This window comes from Budorcas taxicolor, chromosome X (assembly GCF_023091745.1).
Source record: "Budorcas taxicolor isolate Tak-1 chromosome X, Takin1.1, whole genome shotgun sequence".
Classification (NCBI taxonomy): Eukaryota; Metazoa; Chordata; class Mammalia; order Artiodactyla; family Bovidae; genus Budorcas; species Budorcas taxicolor.
In genome coordinates, this window is record NC_068935.1 from 105468813 (window position 1) to 105486329 (window position 17517).

The 17517-nt window shown below is 47.5% G+C and overlaps 1 protein-coding gene across 2 annotated transcripts in view; it reads left to right on the forward strand.

Annotated features, from left to right (window-relative positions):
• The first annotated feature begins 12682 nt into the window (after positions 1-12682).
• SRPX (sushi repeat containing protein X-linked) overlaps positions 12683-17517 on the forward strand; it is a 169341-nt gene continuing 164506 nt past the window's right edge. For both annotated transcript variants that reach the window (XM_052663489.1, XM_052663490.1), the window contains exon 1: positions 12683-12829. In XM_052663489.1, coding sequence (XP_052519449.1) covers positions 12748-12829 — 82 coding nt within the window. In that variant the 5' untranslated portion in view covers positions 12683-12747. The remainder of the gene's footprint in view (positions 12830-17517) is intronic.

Sequence of the window (17517 nt, forward strand, 5' to 3'; positions counted from 1 at the left end):
GAGTTAACTGGGTTCAGTGGGCAATTCTCGGCCAGGATCTCTCATACAGTTGTGGTCATACGGTGACTTGGGTTGGAGTCATCTTGAAGGCTTCCCTCACTCCCATGTCTGGCAGTTGATACTCACTCCTGATTGGGATTTCAGCTGGGCTTTCAGGTGGTTCATAGACACATGACCCCTCCATGTGGATTCTTGCACAGCATGGTTGCTGACTTCCAAGAGCAAGTATCTAGAAAAATAAAAACCAGGTAAAAGCTGCATCTCCTCTTGTGTCATACATAACTTTGGAAGCACACCATGTTGCTTCTGGCATAATCACAGAGCCACCTTGATTCCAGGGGAGACAACACAGAGCTCCCTTGATGAGAGAAGTATTCAGTGTCACATTATAAGAAGAACTTATGGGATGGGAGGTACTTTGCAGCCATCTTGGAAAATATGGAGCACATAGAACTGAAATTTATCTACTAGGGAGTCTAGGAAAGCTTCCCTGAAGTGGTATTTAAGATAAAATCTGAAAATAAGGAGATGTTACCTAGAATAAGCGGTAGAAAAAGTAAGCAGAAGAAAGTATTTGCAAAGGCCCTGAAGCAGAAAGGAACAGCACAGACTGAAAGAAAGTCAGAGTGATAGCAGTAGTAAGACTGATGTAAGGGTGGTGAGAGCTGAGGCTGGATAAGTAGACAGTGTCTGGACGAAACAGAGCTTTGTATGTTATGCTCAGAATCTCGTTCTCTTATGTATCAGTACGTGTACCAGTAATCCAGCAAAGGGTTTTAAGCCAGTGAGTGATGGTTTGCTCTGACTGGAGCAAATGGAGAGGATGTGGAGGTCGCAGGAGATACAGGAGTGGATGCAAGGGACCACCTAGGAAGTCACTGATAGGGGTCCAGTTGAGAGGTGATAGTATAGAGCATGGGCCAAGTGGGTGACAGTGAAGACAGAGCAACATGGCTGGATTCAAGCATCATAAGGAGGAAAATACAGGACTGAGGGATGACTTGGCTGGAGAGAAAGGAATTCAAGGATGAATAGCAGTCACAGACACAGAGAATGCTGGAGGACACTGAAGTTCACAGGTTAGAGGATGTGAATCTATTCAGAATGTGTGGAGTTGATGGTGCATTTGAACAATCGAGAGAAGTTATTAAATATATAGTAAGGTCAGGCACCCACAGGAGAGTCTAAAGATACATATTTATGAATTATTAATGTTTAGCTGGTAATCGAAGCTCTGAGAGTAGATGAGATCACCTAGGAGAGAGAATAGAGATTCCCATGGAATTCAACATTTAATGGTTGCCCTGAGATGAATGGGTGGCCAAAAATACTTAAGAAGCATCCAGAGATGTTGGAGGTATGATAGTGTGGTGTCCTGGAATCTACAGATTGTCCACGTTACTTGAAGTGGTGTTGTTCAGTCACTAAGTCGTGTCCGGTGACAAGTGGTCACTAGTACTGAATGCTGAGAAGTGTATGGAACAAGGACTAAAACATGTCGATTGGTGCAAACAACACGCAGGAGACAACAGCAAGAGTTATTTCAGAGGACCAGTGTGCACAGACTCAGTTTGGAGTAGGCTGATGGAAGCCGAGAGTTTAGGCAACTTTTTTTTGAAAGGAAAATAAAGAGTTGGAGGAAACTGTGTAATACTATGGTCATGCAACAGCATTCATTTGAGAACATTCCAAGATATACCAAACATTGGGTTTCATTGTACCAGATCATATACTCAAGAGACATGTCACTGCGTATCCTCCTTTTAAAGAGAAGTGAGCATGAGGCAAGTGGGGAAGGTCCTTCTATATTCCAGCCAAACAGAAATTGAATCTACCCTGGCAGAGGGAGACAAGGACCAGAGCAGTGTGGGAAAGCTTCACACAGCCACTTGAAAAATATTACTGTAGACTCCCAACACTGATAGCTCAGAATCCTTATTCGGCTTTGGTGTGTTCAACTCTTGCGGGCCTTTGCTGCAAGTCTTGTAACTTTTCCACGAGTCAACTTTTCTTTGGCTGTTGACCAGGGTCAGAGGAAGGCTGATCCCTGAAAGGCAGACAGGACAAAAAGTCCAACAGGATTTGACTAAATGAAGCATTTGAATAGTTATCACTAATAGTATGATGCAACTTAGGAAGGACTGTTAACTCATTGTTTCTGAACTTGGCTTGTTTTTGTACTTGGCTGGAGCCCTCAGCCCTCTGGCCAAACAGCAGGGTTTCTGCATGTGCTCTGGCCTCCCTGAAGCCCTCATAATTGAGCCAGAAACTCTTGGGATCCAAGAGAGGTCTTGAGGAACAGGGGAAAGGCTCTGGGGGACAGCCACAGGAAGAGGCAGCCTGCACTGTGCCCACACGTACAGGGGATGCATGTTAGCTGTTCTCCTTGCAGCTGGAAGCCCTTCTTTAGCCTCCAGGACTCATTTTCCTGTCCAAGTCCTTTCTGTGATGCTGACCTTTGGGTTGATTACAAGTGAATAAATGAAAGCTTTCCCTCTCCTCCAACACGTCCTTCTATGACTTGAAACATGTGACAAGGCTGTTACCTCCAGCAGATGTTTTCTGGATGAATCAGCATCTGAAAAGGCAGAGGCCCCAGGGATGTGCCAACATCAACAGAATTGCAAGGACTAGGGGGAGAGAGGGGAGACAGTTCGATGGATGCAACCTTCTGCAGAGGGTCAGCTGCACAAACTTTAAAGAAGGCAGCCCGAGAATCGTGTTCAGAATAAAGGGTGAAAGGGCAGAACTGTCTCCACAGGGCCTTAAACAGATCCCACTGGACCGAGGACCAGGGTTGGTCTTCTTTGGGCAATCAATATCATCACAGTTGGATGCAGGCATATGTCTGAGGATAGTCTTTTGGCAAAAACATCCCAGTCTTACACGAGTTACACTCGTCTTCAAATGCATGGCATCTGGACTACCAACCAATTGTCTCATTTTTACCACATTAAGTTACTCCTGTCTCCCAAGAGCTCTGCCCCCTCCTCTACTCCTCTCTTAGACTGCCACAAACCACATTACCAGCCCAGGCGAGGGCTTAGAAGTTAGGGGTTCAATCCTTATGGGTGAGATATTTAACCACAGGATCTAACTGACGTTTCTTCACTTTGTTCTATTTTTTGTCAGCCTTTAGAACTGGGTCATGTTCCCTTGTCCATAATTTCTACAAGTCTTATCTGGCAAAAAAAAAAAAAAAAGTGTGCCTCTTCTCCCTTGGGACTCAGATGCCCCTTGTCAAGATTCAGAAGCTGTTGTTTGCTATGGCTTCCTTTGTGCTCCCCTGTTTAACTTGTATTTTCCAAGCCTCTTTTTCCTTTTCTTCCTTTTTCTCCAATGTCCTCAAGGAGCTCATCCACTTGAGTGACTTCAGCTTTCTCCTCCATGTAAGCATTTCAAATCTCTACCCCTCTCCTCTTCTCTCCTACTAAATTCCAAATGATCTTTGCACTAGAGGTCCCCACCTTGTTGGTCCACCCACACGGCCACCTTCACATGTTCAAAACTAAACTTACTATCTCCTCGCCCTCGCTCCTCACCTGTATCAGCCCATGTTCATCCAGAGAAGCAGATGTATATTGTGAAAGTTCAGTATGGATTCATTACAGGGAACTGTTCTTATGCAGTTTTGGCTGCTTACTAAGCAGTCTCTCTATGGCTGTTATCTCTGAGTCTAAAGCTGGAGCTTGACATTCATGGAATGTCCAGGAGGGAAGATGGATGTTAAGTGGAGGGGGGAGATTGAGGGTAGGTTGGAACCAAAAAACACAAGTTGGAGCCCCATGAGGAAGAACCAGACTCATGCAAATCCATGTGGCCTTTGACCTTGGTGATGAGGATCTCCAGCAGAAGTAGGGCTCTTCATCACAGAGCTAAACACATCTACATCTGGCCTAGAAGTCGAAGAAGCTGAAGGATTAGAGAAAGGTTGGTGCTTCACACTGGCGAGGTAAGTCAGCAAATCGGCAACATGTGTGAGCAACAAAATGGCCACTGCTTCTCTTCCAGCCTCCAAATCTCCCGAGAATCTTCCCTAACTGGAAACAAGAGAGTGAATTCTGGGAAATGTAGCTCAGCCTAGCCAAGCTGACACATCACGAAGCCATTAAAATTCACCCCTAGTCAACTTGGCATCCATACACATCTCCTTAAAGTATACTTAATATCTGAATCAGCACAAGGCTAAAGTCCTACTTCTGCCTAGTATTATACAACTCTTCCACATATGACCAAAAAATGCTAACCCTTTCCCCAGAAGAGAATACAGAGTTCCTTATTTTGTCCGTGGCTGATGTTCATTCTTTTCCAAGATGATTCACACATTTCCTTTGATATCGTTGAGATACAAAGTATTATTAATATATCATGTTAGATGATGAGATGAAATAACAAAGAAAACAAAAATATCTAGTTAATATATATACAAATATATCTGTATTAAAATAAGGAAGAACTATTTATAACTATTACAGTCTCCGTCTCTGCAGCAGCCACATGGTCGTAATGGATATTTATAAATTTGTTGTGGTTTACTCACTCAGTCATGTCCAACTCTTTGCGACCCCATGGACTGTAGCCCGCCAGGCTCCTCTGTCCATGGGATTGTGCAGGCAAGAATACTGGAGTGGGTTGCCATTTCCTCCTCCAGGGGATCTTCCTGACCCAGAAATGAAACCCAAGTTTCCTGCATCACCTGCATTGGCAGGCAGATCCTTTACCAATAAGCCAGTTGGGACACCCATGTTTATAACTGCCTTCCCATTGTATACTATTTGTATTCATTTTGCTGTCAACCAGCACCTCCGCAGCTTGTCGTGGTTCTTTGTTTGGTGAGGTGTGATAAACTTTCAGTCTTGAAGGTTCTGGTATATTAGCATCCCTGCCTGAATTGGCTTGTTGTCCACCCATCTTTGTGCCCTTCATTTAAGGGTTCAAATGGCTTCCCAGGTGGCACTAGTGGTAAAGAGCCTGCCTGCCAGTGCAAGAGACATAAAAGACAAAGGTCCAATGCCTGGGTGGGGAGATCCCCTGGAGAAGGGAATGGCAACCCTCGAGTATTCTTGCTTGGGAAATCCCATGGACAGAGGAGCCTGGCGGGCTACAGTCCATGGGGTCACAAACAGTTGGGCACGGCTGAGCGACAGCACACACACGTGGTTTTCTGTTGGCAATAATCATCGGACCTGGGAGTATTAAGAGGGACCCTTAAGGATTTTCACTAGAGGTAATAGCAAACAGTGCCGCTCCCATTTCCTCTGCTGTACTCAGGGATCTATGAATACTGGCTACAGGAAAACAACATCATATATTTGATGGCAACTCAAAGGATATACAGCATCCAGGATGACCCTGCCCAGCCCTGCAAGGTGTTACCACTTAGCTGTGCATCAGGTAAATCTTCAAAAGGCCGTGCCGCTTCAATCAAGCTGCTTCTGGGTGATAGGGAACATGGTAAGATGGGTAAATTCCATGACTCCGAGTCCATTGCCACATTTCATTTGCTGGGAAGTGCGTTCCTTGATTGGAAGCAGTGCTCTGTGCAGTACCATGATGGTGGGTAAGGTATTCCATAAGACTATGGATGGGAATTGACGCAGAAGCATGTGGACAGAGAAGGAAAATCCATATCCAATATCTCTACTCAAGTCACCAGGTGAAAGTGAAAGTAAAGTGTTAGTTGCTCAGTCCTGTCTGACTCTTTGTGACCCCATGGACTGTAGCCTGCCAGGCTCCTCTATCCAAGAGATTTTCCAGGCAAGGATACTGGAGTGGGTTGCCATTTCCTCCTCCAGGGGATCTTCCCAACCTAGGGATCAAACTGTGTTCCCTGTGTTGGCAGGTGGATTCTTTGCCGTTTGAACCACCACCAGGTAGACTTCTCAAAACCCTGCCTACTAAGAGGATCCCTCTCAGTGCTGCTGTTCAGGGCTGTAAGCGAGTTGGGTGCTAACGCTGCCACTCTCCACTTTCAGGTGCTGCCTACCTGCTGTGCAGAACTATCTGAGGTTTTTCTTCCTCAGTTAACTGGCCAGAGGGCTCATTCCATCAGGCCAGAGATGTGGGTTGGAAGAGAGAAGGTAATGTAGCAGAAGTAGGGACCATGGATTTTGAGGTCACTTCTTTTTTTCTTTTTGTGTTTTGGTTTTGGTTGCATGGGGTCTTTGTTGCTGTGTACGGGTTTTCACTAGTTGCAGTGAGTGGGGGATTCTCATTGCAGTGACTTCTCTTGTTTTGGAGCATAGGCTCTAGGCACACGGGCTTAGCTGCTGCATGGCATGTAGAATCTTCCTGCAACAGGGATAAAACCCATGTTCCCGGCCTTGGCAGGTGGGTTGTTTATCCACTGTACCACCAGGGAAGTCCTTGAAGCTTTTTCTCAATGCAACTTACGCCTTCCAGGCCCACACAAGCCTGATTACATATGAATCACTTCCATTTGACGATGGAGTGCCGCAGTGAATGCCCTACTGTATGGCTTGGCCAGTTGGACAACACTACTAGTTCACGATGAACAGCTCAAGTTACACAGTAACTTGGTGGTCCACAGATAAGCATTTCATCAACCAAAAGTTGATTCTGAAAAGGAGAGTAATTATCCACTAAAGAGGGCAGGGATTTGACCACAAAGTTTTAAGGGTCAGGTCTTGCTTCATCTAGAGGGGCTTGTCAAAGACTTCACACTGCACCTCTTTCAGCTGCTGACACATGGAACACCAGTAGATCTCCTGGGTCAAATGGCCCAAGTGACAGAGCAGCTTACAAAGTGGCCCAGACATATGGTGGGGTCTTCTCTTGTCCTGTGTGTGTGCATGCTCAGTTGCTCAGTCGTGTCCAGCTCTTTGCAACCCCATGGACCATAGCCTGCCAGGCTTCTCTCTCCATGAGATCTCCCAGGCAAGTATACTGGAGTGGGTTGCCATTTCCTCTTCCAGGGGATCTTCACAACTCAGGGATTGAACCTGCATCTTCTGTGTCTCTCTGCATTGGCAGGCGGGTTCTTTTCCACTGTGCCAACTGGCAAGCCCTCTCTTGTTCTGAGCCCCACTCAAAACTAGCATGTCTTAGGTCACATCCATACAGTATCTAACCAAAGAGGAAAATAAGAGGGATTCTTTCAACTGGGCTTTGTTTTATAAGTCTCTGAGCAAGCCCCTGGTTGGCCAGCCTGAGGCCTGTGCTGAGCCCTCTAATTCCAGGGACCTGGGGCTCAAGTTCTATTGACCCAGCGTGATTCATGGGACCACACCTATGACCGTGATTTGGAGAGTCTGTGGTCAGCAGATCCCGCCAAAACCACAGAAGGAGTTCCCCAAATGATTTTTTTTTTCTGGGAGTTCATCATCGAGCCATTCTTGGAGTTGAAATAAGGCTCTGGAAAATTCAGGTAGCCCTCTTCAAATAGTCCTTTTTTCTGGAGAAGTCTCTGAGCATATTTCAGAAGGATTACTTGTACCTTCTCTCTGCCAGAGCAGGAGGGGAACTTTCTTGGACCTTCACCATGAAAACCTGGTAGGGTTCCTGAAGTTAAAGCCTATGGCAGTGTGGGAATCTCTGCTATGACGTCACCCCCAGGAGTTTCTCACTCTCCTATTAGTCTGCACCCAGCCCTCAGTCATTTTTCTAAATTGCCATTACGGCGTACCTACCATGTATGACTCCAGCATGTCTTCTGCTCCAAGTAAGCAGATCTCAGCTGTGACTGTCTGGATTTGCCTGTCTTTCTAGATGGGTGGTGATTTGCCTGAAAACTCAGTTCTTTGTTGACTCCAAGAAAAGTCATGAATTTTTGTTTACCCAGCTTTCTCTTGTTGTCAGGACAGGAATGATAACTTCCAAGCCTGACCAAAGGCGTTAATTTCATATTTGAATCTTTGCATTCTTATATTTCTCAATTTTCTGTATGTGTGCTCAGTCGTTTCAGTCATGTCCAACTCTTTGTGACCCCATGGACTGCAGTCCTCCAGGCTCCTCTATCCATGGTGGTTCTCTAGGCAAGAATACTGGAGTCGGTTGCCATGCCCTCCTCCTTGGGACCTTCCCGACCCAGGGCTGGAAACCAGGTTGCAATGCGCCTTCAACCCGCATTGCAACCCTTTACCAACTGAGTCACCAGGGAAGCCTGTATGACCCTCTACTCCTACTATATAAGAGTATTCTTGAATCTTTTGCTGAATACACCAAATAGTTTCTGAAACTGCCTTTCCTTTTTTTGGGGTAGCTGATTATTTTCATAAATGAGATGTTTTCCTTTGAATCTTTAAGAGTCAAAATATTCCTTTTCCCTTATGCTGCAGAAATTTTCATCCCTTAGAGCTTGTATTGTATCACTCTGAATATTTATTCTAGAAAGAGAAGAAATCTCTTTAAGCCACGGGATTGTAAACAGACTGCCTGTAGCTTTTTTTGATCTTGACCTTGAGCACTCTTACGTTAACCCTCTCAAATCTAGATTTGTAACAGATAACAGTACCAGCCAAACTCGCCCTGCCCTCCTGGCATTCATTTAGCACGATTCCAATAGACTGTAGTTACATCTCCTTGTCCTTCGAGTCTTGAGTTCTCAGAAACCTGGAGTCTAGTGTGGTCTGTAGTTTGTATAAGTGCAGGATGGAAACAGTTAAACCCACTATAACTGTGCTACCCAAACTGTGGTCCCTAAACCCATGCTGCTCTCTGACTTATTCCCATTTTATTTTTCTAGGGAGTTATATTTATTGATTTTATGAAAGCCTTGATCAGTGATGGATTGGGAATTTTAAAAAATTTATGTAAGTATAGTTGATTTACAATGTGTTAATTTCAGGTGTACAGCAGAGTGACTCAGTTATGCATTATATACATTACTTTTCATGTTCTTTTTCTGTTATGGTTTATCAAGGGATATTGAATATAGTTCCCTGTACTATACAGGACCTTGTTGTTTATTCATCCTATATATAATAGTTTGCTTCTGCTAATCCCAAACTTGGATTGAGAATTTTGGAAAAATAGTCCTCACCACAGCTAGTTTCCAGGTGGCTCAGTGGGTAAGGAATCTGCCTGCAATGCAGGAGACCTGGGTTTGACCCCTGGGTCAGGAAGATGCCCTAGAGAAGGGCATGGAAACTCACTTCAGTATCCTTGCCTGGAGAATTCCATGGACAGAGGAGCCTGGTGGGCAACAGTTCATGGGTTGAAAGTAGTTGGACACAACTGAAGCGACTTAGCACGCACACATGCACAGCTAGTCTGCACTGTCTTAAATCTCATCCCAACTGAGTGTCTCCTTGACTTTGATTCCACTCCCATTTCCTAAGGTACAGTGAGCCACCAATGTTCCCCTTAAGCTTCAGGTCCTTTACTCTGGAAGGATGTGGGAAGAGAACCACTGGTTTGTGAGGGTGGGGGATAAGGAGGTGTGGGGAGATGGCAGGGGCTCACGAGGGAAGGGCCTTGACTGACATGCTCAGAAAAGCTCTCTCCTGCGGTAGGTAGGGGGCTGCCAGATTCTGTTTCAATGGCATCTCTGAGTCTACAAGTTCAAGGAAGAGAGTGGAGGGGTGGGGAATCCTGTGACTCCTTTTCCTTCCTTCTCCACTGTGGGTCATTCTGCTCTAACTCAGGGGACAAGGCTGTGCTGTTTAATCCGGCCTCCTCCACACTGCAATTGGTGGAAAGACACCTCTCCCCCACCCACCCCCTGCCAGACTTAGACTGTGTTCCCTTCTCCTCACTTTCGGCACTTTGTCCAGCACTCGAATGCTTCTGAGGATAGAACAGGCTCTGTCAGCAGTGCCCTGAGGTGCCTGGCAAATCTGTCGTAGCCTGTAGGCAACTAAGTATGGTAGGTACTGCTGAGAAGCCACGTTTCCTGTACTCTGAGTCTGTGTGGTTGAATTTTGAGATCTCATGTAGGGCATCATTATTTATTTTTCTTATCTTCTTATTTATTTCTGACTATGCCGGGTCTTCTTTGCTGCACACGGGCTTGCTCTAGTTGCAGTGAGTGAGGGCTACTTCATGCAGAGGGCAGGCTTCTCATTGTGGCGGCCTCTCTCTTTGTGGAGCACAGGCTCTAGAGCACAGACTTCAGTAGTTGTGGCTCTCGGGCTTAGCTGCTCCGAGGCTTGTGGGATCTTCCCGGGTCAGGGATAGAACCCATGTTCCCTGCATTGGCAGGCGGAGTTTTGATCCACTGTGCCAACAGCGAAGTCCTATCATTCTTTTTTAGTGTTCAGAGTCAATACAACATTCTTGCTTATTTATTAGAGATGCCTGGAACCTATTTCTTACCTATCTCTGTGCCTCATGCCAACAGTGTCTTTTCCCAACTCGTTAGTAGCTATGACCAGCAGGACAGGAAGAGATCAGACCTCTGTGGCACTCCCTGGGTGACTTCTCCTCCTGTTTCCATCCATTCATGACCCTGTCTGCTGGGTTCAATTGCTTGACAGATTATGAATCTGCTTAACCATCCTATTGTCTACCAGGACACTGTGAAGAGGATGGATAATTTCTCCTATGTGTCCCTCTTCCCTCATCCCTTCTGCCAGAGTCCTGTATATAAAAATTATAAATAGCAATACTAGTTATTGTAATTATTACTATAAATCTGGTTGGAGTTTGTTCTAAAGTAGCAAAGAAAGCAGCTCTTAACAGTGTGGTGTTGCTTGTTATCAGCCAGATTCAGGTGCTAGGTGAGAACCAGGTGTTCCTTGTCCGTTCAGTAATAAAATGCATGCTGGGTTTTGTGAGCAGAGCTTGTCTCAGAGGTGATAAAGGAAAGGAAGGCCACCGGTCAGACTAACCTGGGCCTGGAAATTTGGGGTGCCCATGAACCTTTGCTCATGAGCCTCCAACAGGGGTTCTCGATTAGGGCCAGTTTTTGTGCTAAAAGATATTTGACAGCTCCTGAAGACATGTATTGTCACAACAGGGAAAAATTGAGGGCCTGCTACTTGTTCTCAGGGGCACAGAGGCCAGGGATGCAACTAAAACATCCTTCAGTACACAGAGCAGGCACTTCCCCAACCAAGAATGGTCCAGCCGCAAATGTCAATAGCACTTGGGCTGAGAATCCTTGACTTAGAATTTATCCCATTCTAAAACCTGCACCACTGGAGCATGGGGGCAAGGGGATGATACATCTACTCAAAGGCCAGACCACATCCCTAAAGATTCTAGTTTCATTGGTCTGGCTGGGGTGGAACCCAGATAGGGTATTTCCATGAAGCTCCCCTAAGGTTTCTCTCCTGGGTGGACAGGATTGAGAACCACTCCCTGGAGAGCCTGGTGAGATGGAAGCCCAGGAAGAGCCTGACCACCCTCATTGTCTTGTGATCAGAGGGTTACTGAAGGGTTGTTGGCTCCATGAGGAGGCAGCAACGATGGAGAGAAGGCTCCCAGGCACCAGAGAGGGTAAGATGGAAGTTCAAGGCAGAGCCTTTTGTGAGAACTGGGAAAAAAAGCAAGCCATCTAGATTAAAAAAATTGAAAACCTTCTGGATGGATATTCCCAGGGCCCTTCGTCTAGCTAACAGACCAGACTGCTGAGGTGAGGAGAAAGCTGCCTTTCCACAATGAACATGGCCTCTATCATAGTACAGGGCTCGATGACCCCAGAGGCGGCTGGATGTTAGCACCCTTGCCCCTTCCTCCAGGACCTTCGCTCAGAGCGCATGGCACAACTGAATGCCGCAGCCCTAGTTGGAATCTGTCTTAGTTATGATCTGCTGGCAGGAAAAGGGGCGAGGTCCCTGCCTTAGGTGTTTACAAAAAAGAGAGAGAGAGGGAGAGAAACCCTTGAAGAAGAAACCAGATCCGTCCTGCAGGCAGCCGAGAAACCCTATCCTGACGCCAGCCCACAGGGTGGAGACTCCAGGCTGATCGTGGTGTCCTAGGGGTGCGAACAATCCAGGAAATGGGGAACTCTGATTGCAAGAAACTACAACAGCTGGATTCCCAGGCTGTGGGTGAGACGGGGAACTTTCTGGGCCTTGTGCTCTCCCATCAGCCAACCTTGGAAAGAGTACCTCAAGCCTCATCCCAAACCGCAGTGCAGCCGGCACGCACGCGGGCCAGCCCTTGATTCATTCCTTCGCTAAAGAGAAACCAAAAAGCCATAGCACGGACATTGGCGCCGGCGCAACCACACACCTAAGTTCAAATCTCTCCTCTGTCTGTAACCGTGAACCCGGGCAGGTTTCTAAGCGGCGTTTCTTTTCGGAGAGGGTGGGCATAATAACAGCAAACTTGGGGCGTGATCGGGAGGGTCAAACCCGCGAATTTGGCCATAATAACCTGCCGCGGTTGTCTCTTCTCTTTCCCTGAGACTCACGCAGCTCTCTGCTTAGATGATATGGTGGTAGGGGCCCGGGATCTAGGAGGGGGTCGGGCAACCGGTGTGTGTATTTGGAGTGAAAGGGCGCAAACTGGGAAACCCAGAGATACTTTGGGATGGTTCAGTTTACTAGGGCACGCCCCTGGCGCGCTCCGGCACCCCGGAGAGGGGGCGGAGGTGTCAGCCCCGCTCCAGAAGAAGCGCTGGCACAAAAGGAGGGGGTGGGTCGGAGCCCCAGCCGCGCCAGCGCTCCGGGGAGGCGGAGGAAGGAGGGTTGGCCGGGGGCGGGAGACAGGCGAGAGGAGGAGTTTTTAAGTTCGGCCTCCGCCGGCCCGCGGCACAGTCCCTCGGTCCGGTCGATCTCCTCCCGCCCCCGGGACGCGCGCCGCGCAGCTGAGCGGAGCGCAGCGCAGCCCCCGCGCGACATGGGGAGCCCCGCACTCTGGCCCGCGCTGCTGCTGCTGTTGCCACTGCTGCTACGAGTCCCGCCGAGCCGCGGCTTCCCAGGTAATGCCAGGGGCGGGCCAGCCTCCCCAACGGGGTGCAGGGGACCACCCCCATCCCCGGCTTGGCCGGAGGGTGGTGCGAGGCGCCCTTTGTTTGCGCCGACTTCGTCTTTCGCCGCCCGGGGATTGGGGGATGCGGAGCGGGGCTAGCGTCCGGGCATCGGGAAGGGAGAACCGATTGTCAGGCGGCCGCCGGTAGCCGATGGACCCTCTGCGCCCGGAGTTCCAGGGGGTCAATCAAACCCACGTAGGCGCTAGAGTCGACCAAGAGACTTTTGGCCGCGGGCTACTTTCTCATCCCCAGGAGTTGCCTCTCCTGCGGTTGCTCGCAGCCGGGACCCAGGGGACTGACAGCTTGTCCTGGAAGGAGTACCTACCCCCTCCCACTCGAGGTGCCAGGCCACCCCCTGGGGCTGCAGGGCACTAGTCGCCGTAGAAGGACTCTCGTGGCCGGCGCAGGCGGGGCCTCTCCCGCATCCCCCAACCCCCCCTGCTGGGGATTCCGAGAAAGTCTGCACCGCTGGGAGAGAGGTGCCAGCTGAGAGTGGTGACATGTGGCAAGCGCTTGGTTAGCACGCGGGCTCTGCTAGACAGAGGGTGGGGCTTCTGGTTTCTGGAAGGCGTGGTCTGTAGCATCTAAGGGGACCCAGGTGTTTATTAGGGCTCTCCTGGTGTTGACAAAACCTTCTTTGGAAATGCCCCTTTAAGAACTACTGCTGAGTCCCTCATCAGAGAGGCTTAAGTTAGCAAAGAGCTTCAGGGGAGCTGGGAAACATGGATGCACCCGTGTCGCCCTGGAGAGAAGAAATCCATGGGCGCATTTTAATTTAGTGTTAATGGGAACATGGGTGATGTGGGCTATGGGGTCAGCAGATATCTGGCTTTACTTTCAATACTATGGGCAGTTTAAATTTGGGTCTGAAAAGCGAACCTACAGAGTTGTGGGTGAAGCTTGGAGGGGGAGGGTTCCCAGATAGCATGTTGGGGACATTCCCTGCGCATCCACTAATGAGTGGATGAATCCAACGTGTGAAGTGATAATCAGGAACTTTTGTTTCCAGCTGACTCTTGTAAGTTTTTCAGCTGTTGGGTAGGAACTGATTCAGGGCGAAGTGGAAAGGAGACTTTATCCTCTGTGCCTGGCAAGTGCCATTCCCCTGACCCCCAGGTGGATTCATTTCCCCACCCCCCAAAGCGGGAATCAGGTTAATGTGAAACTAGAGGGGAGGGAGAAGCCCGCACTGGACAGGTAACAGGGGAGAAGTTGAGAAATTAGAGGTGGCTTTTCCTGCTGAATTGGGAGGCATCTCTAAGCCGCCTGTGCAACTGGTGGAGCCTTTCTTAGTTAGCCAAGGGGCCTCTTGTCTTTTTCCACCTGACCTTCCTCCCCTGTCTCACCCTGCCCTCCACTCTCCTTCCTTCTACTGCATAGCTTGCTGCCAGAGCCCAGCCACCCACAGAGTCATGGGTTTCCAGCTTGGGCGCTCACTACTTTTGGGAACTGGCCCTGGTTGGCCGGGCTCCTCCCTCCAGCGCCAGCCTGCAGGCTGCCCCCAACTTGGCACATCCCAATGGGATCTTTCAGGAAATGTGCTCTGCTGGGGCTGATGATTCCAAAGGAGCAGATTTCAGTCCAAGCCAGAGGTTTTGGAAGTCTGGGGAGGGGAGACTCTCTAGGTCTGTGGGTCCCAAGGCAAGTCATGTCAGCCATGTTCACCCTAAGTGCTGAGTGACAGATTTTGAAGATCATTTCAGAGGCAGTCTCTTAGCAAGTGGACAGTGTGTCTCTGGTAAGAGGCCTGGAATCAGAAATCTCTGAAAGAGGGAGATGGGTATTGAGAAGGCCCCATCAGCACTTCTCCCCCCATTGTATAACCGTCTGAGATTTAATAGGGAAACTGTCAGAGACAGAGAGAGAGAAAATCATTCCCAGTCCCACTCCTAGAAGGTCTCTGGAGTTCTTCCATCTTTGAATTTGATGCAGCTTTTCTGGCTTTCTGATTTTTGTAGCCTACCAAGATGCAGTGTCTATAAAAACCCACATGAAGTATATGGAAAGTTCATAGCAAAGTTGTCTATGTTGGATTGTGTTTGTTTGTCTGTAAGATAGGATTTCTTACTCTGTTTGTTTTTTCTTTTATTGATGTGTAATGGAGGCCTGGCGTGCTGCGATTCATGGGGTCGCAAAGAGTTGGACATGACTGAGTGATTGAACTGAACTGACACTGTAACATTAGTTTTGGGTGTACAGTGTAGTGATTTGATATTTGTACACACTTCACAATGGTGGCTACAGTAAGTCTAGTTATCATGCATCACTGTACATAGTTACAAAAATTTTTTTTCTTGTGATGAGAACTTTTAAGATCTACTCTCAGTACAGTATTATTAATGATAGTCATTCCCTGGTGACTCAGATGGTAAAGAATCTGCCTGCAATGCAGGAGACTTGCGTTCGATCCCTGAATTGGGAAGATCCCCTGGAGGAGGGCATGGCTACCCACTTTAGTATTCTTGCCTGGAAAATCCCATGGACAGAGGAGCCTGGCAGGCTGCAGTCTATGGGGTCACAAAGACTGGGTGAGTAACACACACATACCATGCTATACATTTCATCCCATGACTAATTTAAAGCTGAAAGTTTATACATTTTGATTGCCTTCACCCATTGCATCTACTCCTCACTCCCCTTCCCCTCTGGCTACCACAAATCTGTTCTATGTATCTATGAGCTTAGATTTTGTTTCATTTTTTAGATGCCACATATATGTGTGATCATATGGTATTTGTCTTTCTCTGCTTGACTTACCTCACTTAGTAAAATGCCCTCAGGATCCAGCCATGTTGTCACTAATGGCAGCATTCCATTCTTTTTTTCTGGCTGGATAATGTTCCATTGTATGTATATACCACATCTTCTTTATCTATTCTGAGCCAGCAGGGAAGACCTTTCTCTAAATGTAAATTTATATAATTTAATTTTCATTGCAAATGGGCTTCCCTGGTGGCTCAGACAGTAAAGAATCATCCGCAAAGGAGATGCGGGGTTCAATCCCTGGGTTGGGAAGATTCCCTGGAGAAGGGAATGGCAACCCACTCCAGTATTCTTGCCTGGAGAATCCCTTGGACAGAGGAGCCTGGTGGGCTACAGTCCATGGGGTCTTGAAAGAGTCGGACGCAACTTAGCAATTGCGCACACATGGTAGTTGTATTTTTAGTTTTTTGAGGAACCTCCATGCTATTTTCCATAGTGGTTCCACCAACTTATTTTCTCATCAATAGCACATAAAGATGCCCTTTTCTCCATATCCTTGCCAACACTTGGTGTTAATTGTCTTTTGGAGAATAGCCATTCTGACAGGTATCTCTTTGTAGTTTTGCTTTGCATTTCCATTTTATTCTGTTTGCAGTGAACTCTTGAGACCTCATTTACATCTGAGATTTTTGAGGTTCAGTGTACCTCCTTTTGCAAGCAAGGCTGAAGATAGAGAGCAAGCGCTGTGGCCACTAAGAAAGGCTCTGTGAACCTGGTGCCTGGTGAAAACTGGTAAAATGTGTGGTTTCACTTCACTGTTGTAGCCACGCATTCCGGGAAACAAAGTCACTCAGAAGGACAATGCAGATAGTGGAGTGCAGTTTATTACACCGGCGGGCCCAAGGCAGAGTCTCCTCTTAGCCAAGGACCCTGACCAGTTTTTCTGAAAACCTTATATACCCTAAGTGTACATGCCCAAACCCACCTCCCCAAATTCCCTGAAACTAGTCTGAACAAAGGAAAAGAAAGATATAATCAAAGTTAACCTGTGATTCATATGCCTTAAGCCTAGGTAGTTAACAATGGACAATTATCAATAGGCCTGTGGTCATACTCCAATAGGCATAATAGAATTTATGATTCTATTCAGTTATACAGATAATTTGGGTATTCTTTTAGGCAACAGAGAGTCTAGGTATGAGCCATGGGGCTCTTCCATCCAGGGGGCCTGGTTTTCCAGTTGGTATGTCGTTTCCATAGGTACTGGGCATATAGCTCAAAGTCCACAGTCCGGCCCAGGATGGAGTCCTGCTTTCAAGATGGAGCCTGTTCTGTCTGTTTCCTCCTTCATCCCCGCCTCTTGATGCTCTTAACTCATAGTATGAGCATCATTCATAGGGATATATTGCACCCTGACTCTCCAACCTCCAATTTGGGAGAACGACATCAACCTTTGGGTTACAAAGTTTATAATACGTTGTGAAATAAAGGGTCCACAAAGCAGAACTATCAAGACAACTATAAAAATGATAATATAGTTTTCCACCAATCACCCTTCACCCAAGATAGGACCAAAGTCCAAAAGGAAGATTATCATCAGACATAACTTTTACCTGACCTTTCATGTCATCTAGGGTGGCTGATATATAGCCAGATAAATCAGGAATATATGCACAACATTCAACTTTAATTATAGCACAGGTCCCTCTTTGTATTGAAACTAAGGTCAGTCTCAAGATGACACCAGCAAGTCCTTGTAGCAGCAGTTGATTGTAGAGCTTCCTCTCTGTTTCTTCCTTAAGATGATCTTGGCTTCACGGGGATCAGTGGGGTCCTGTTGTGTAGTCCGCTCGGCGTCCTCCGGGTCTGCGTGGTATGCTCTCTTCAGCCTCATGTGGTGGATCCAGGGAGTGACACCTGCAACTTTAACTGCA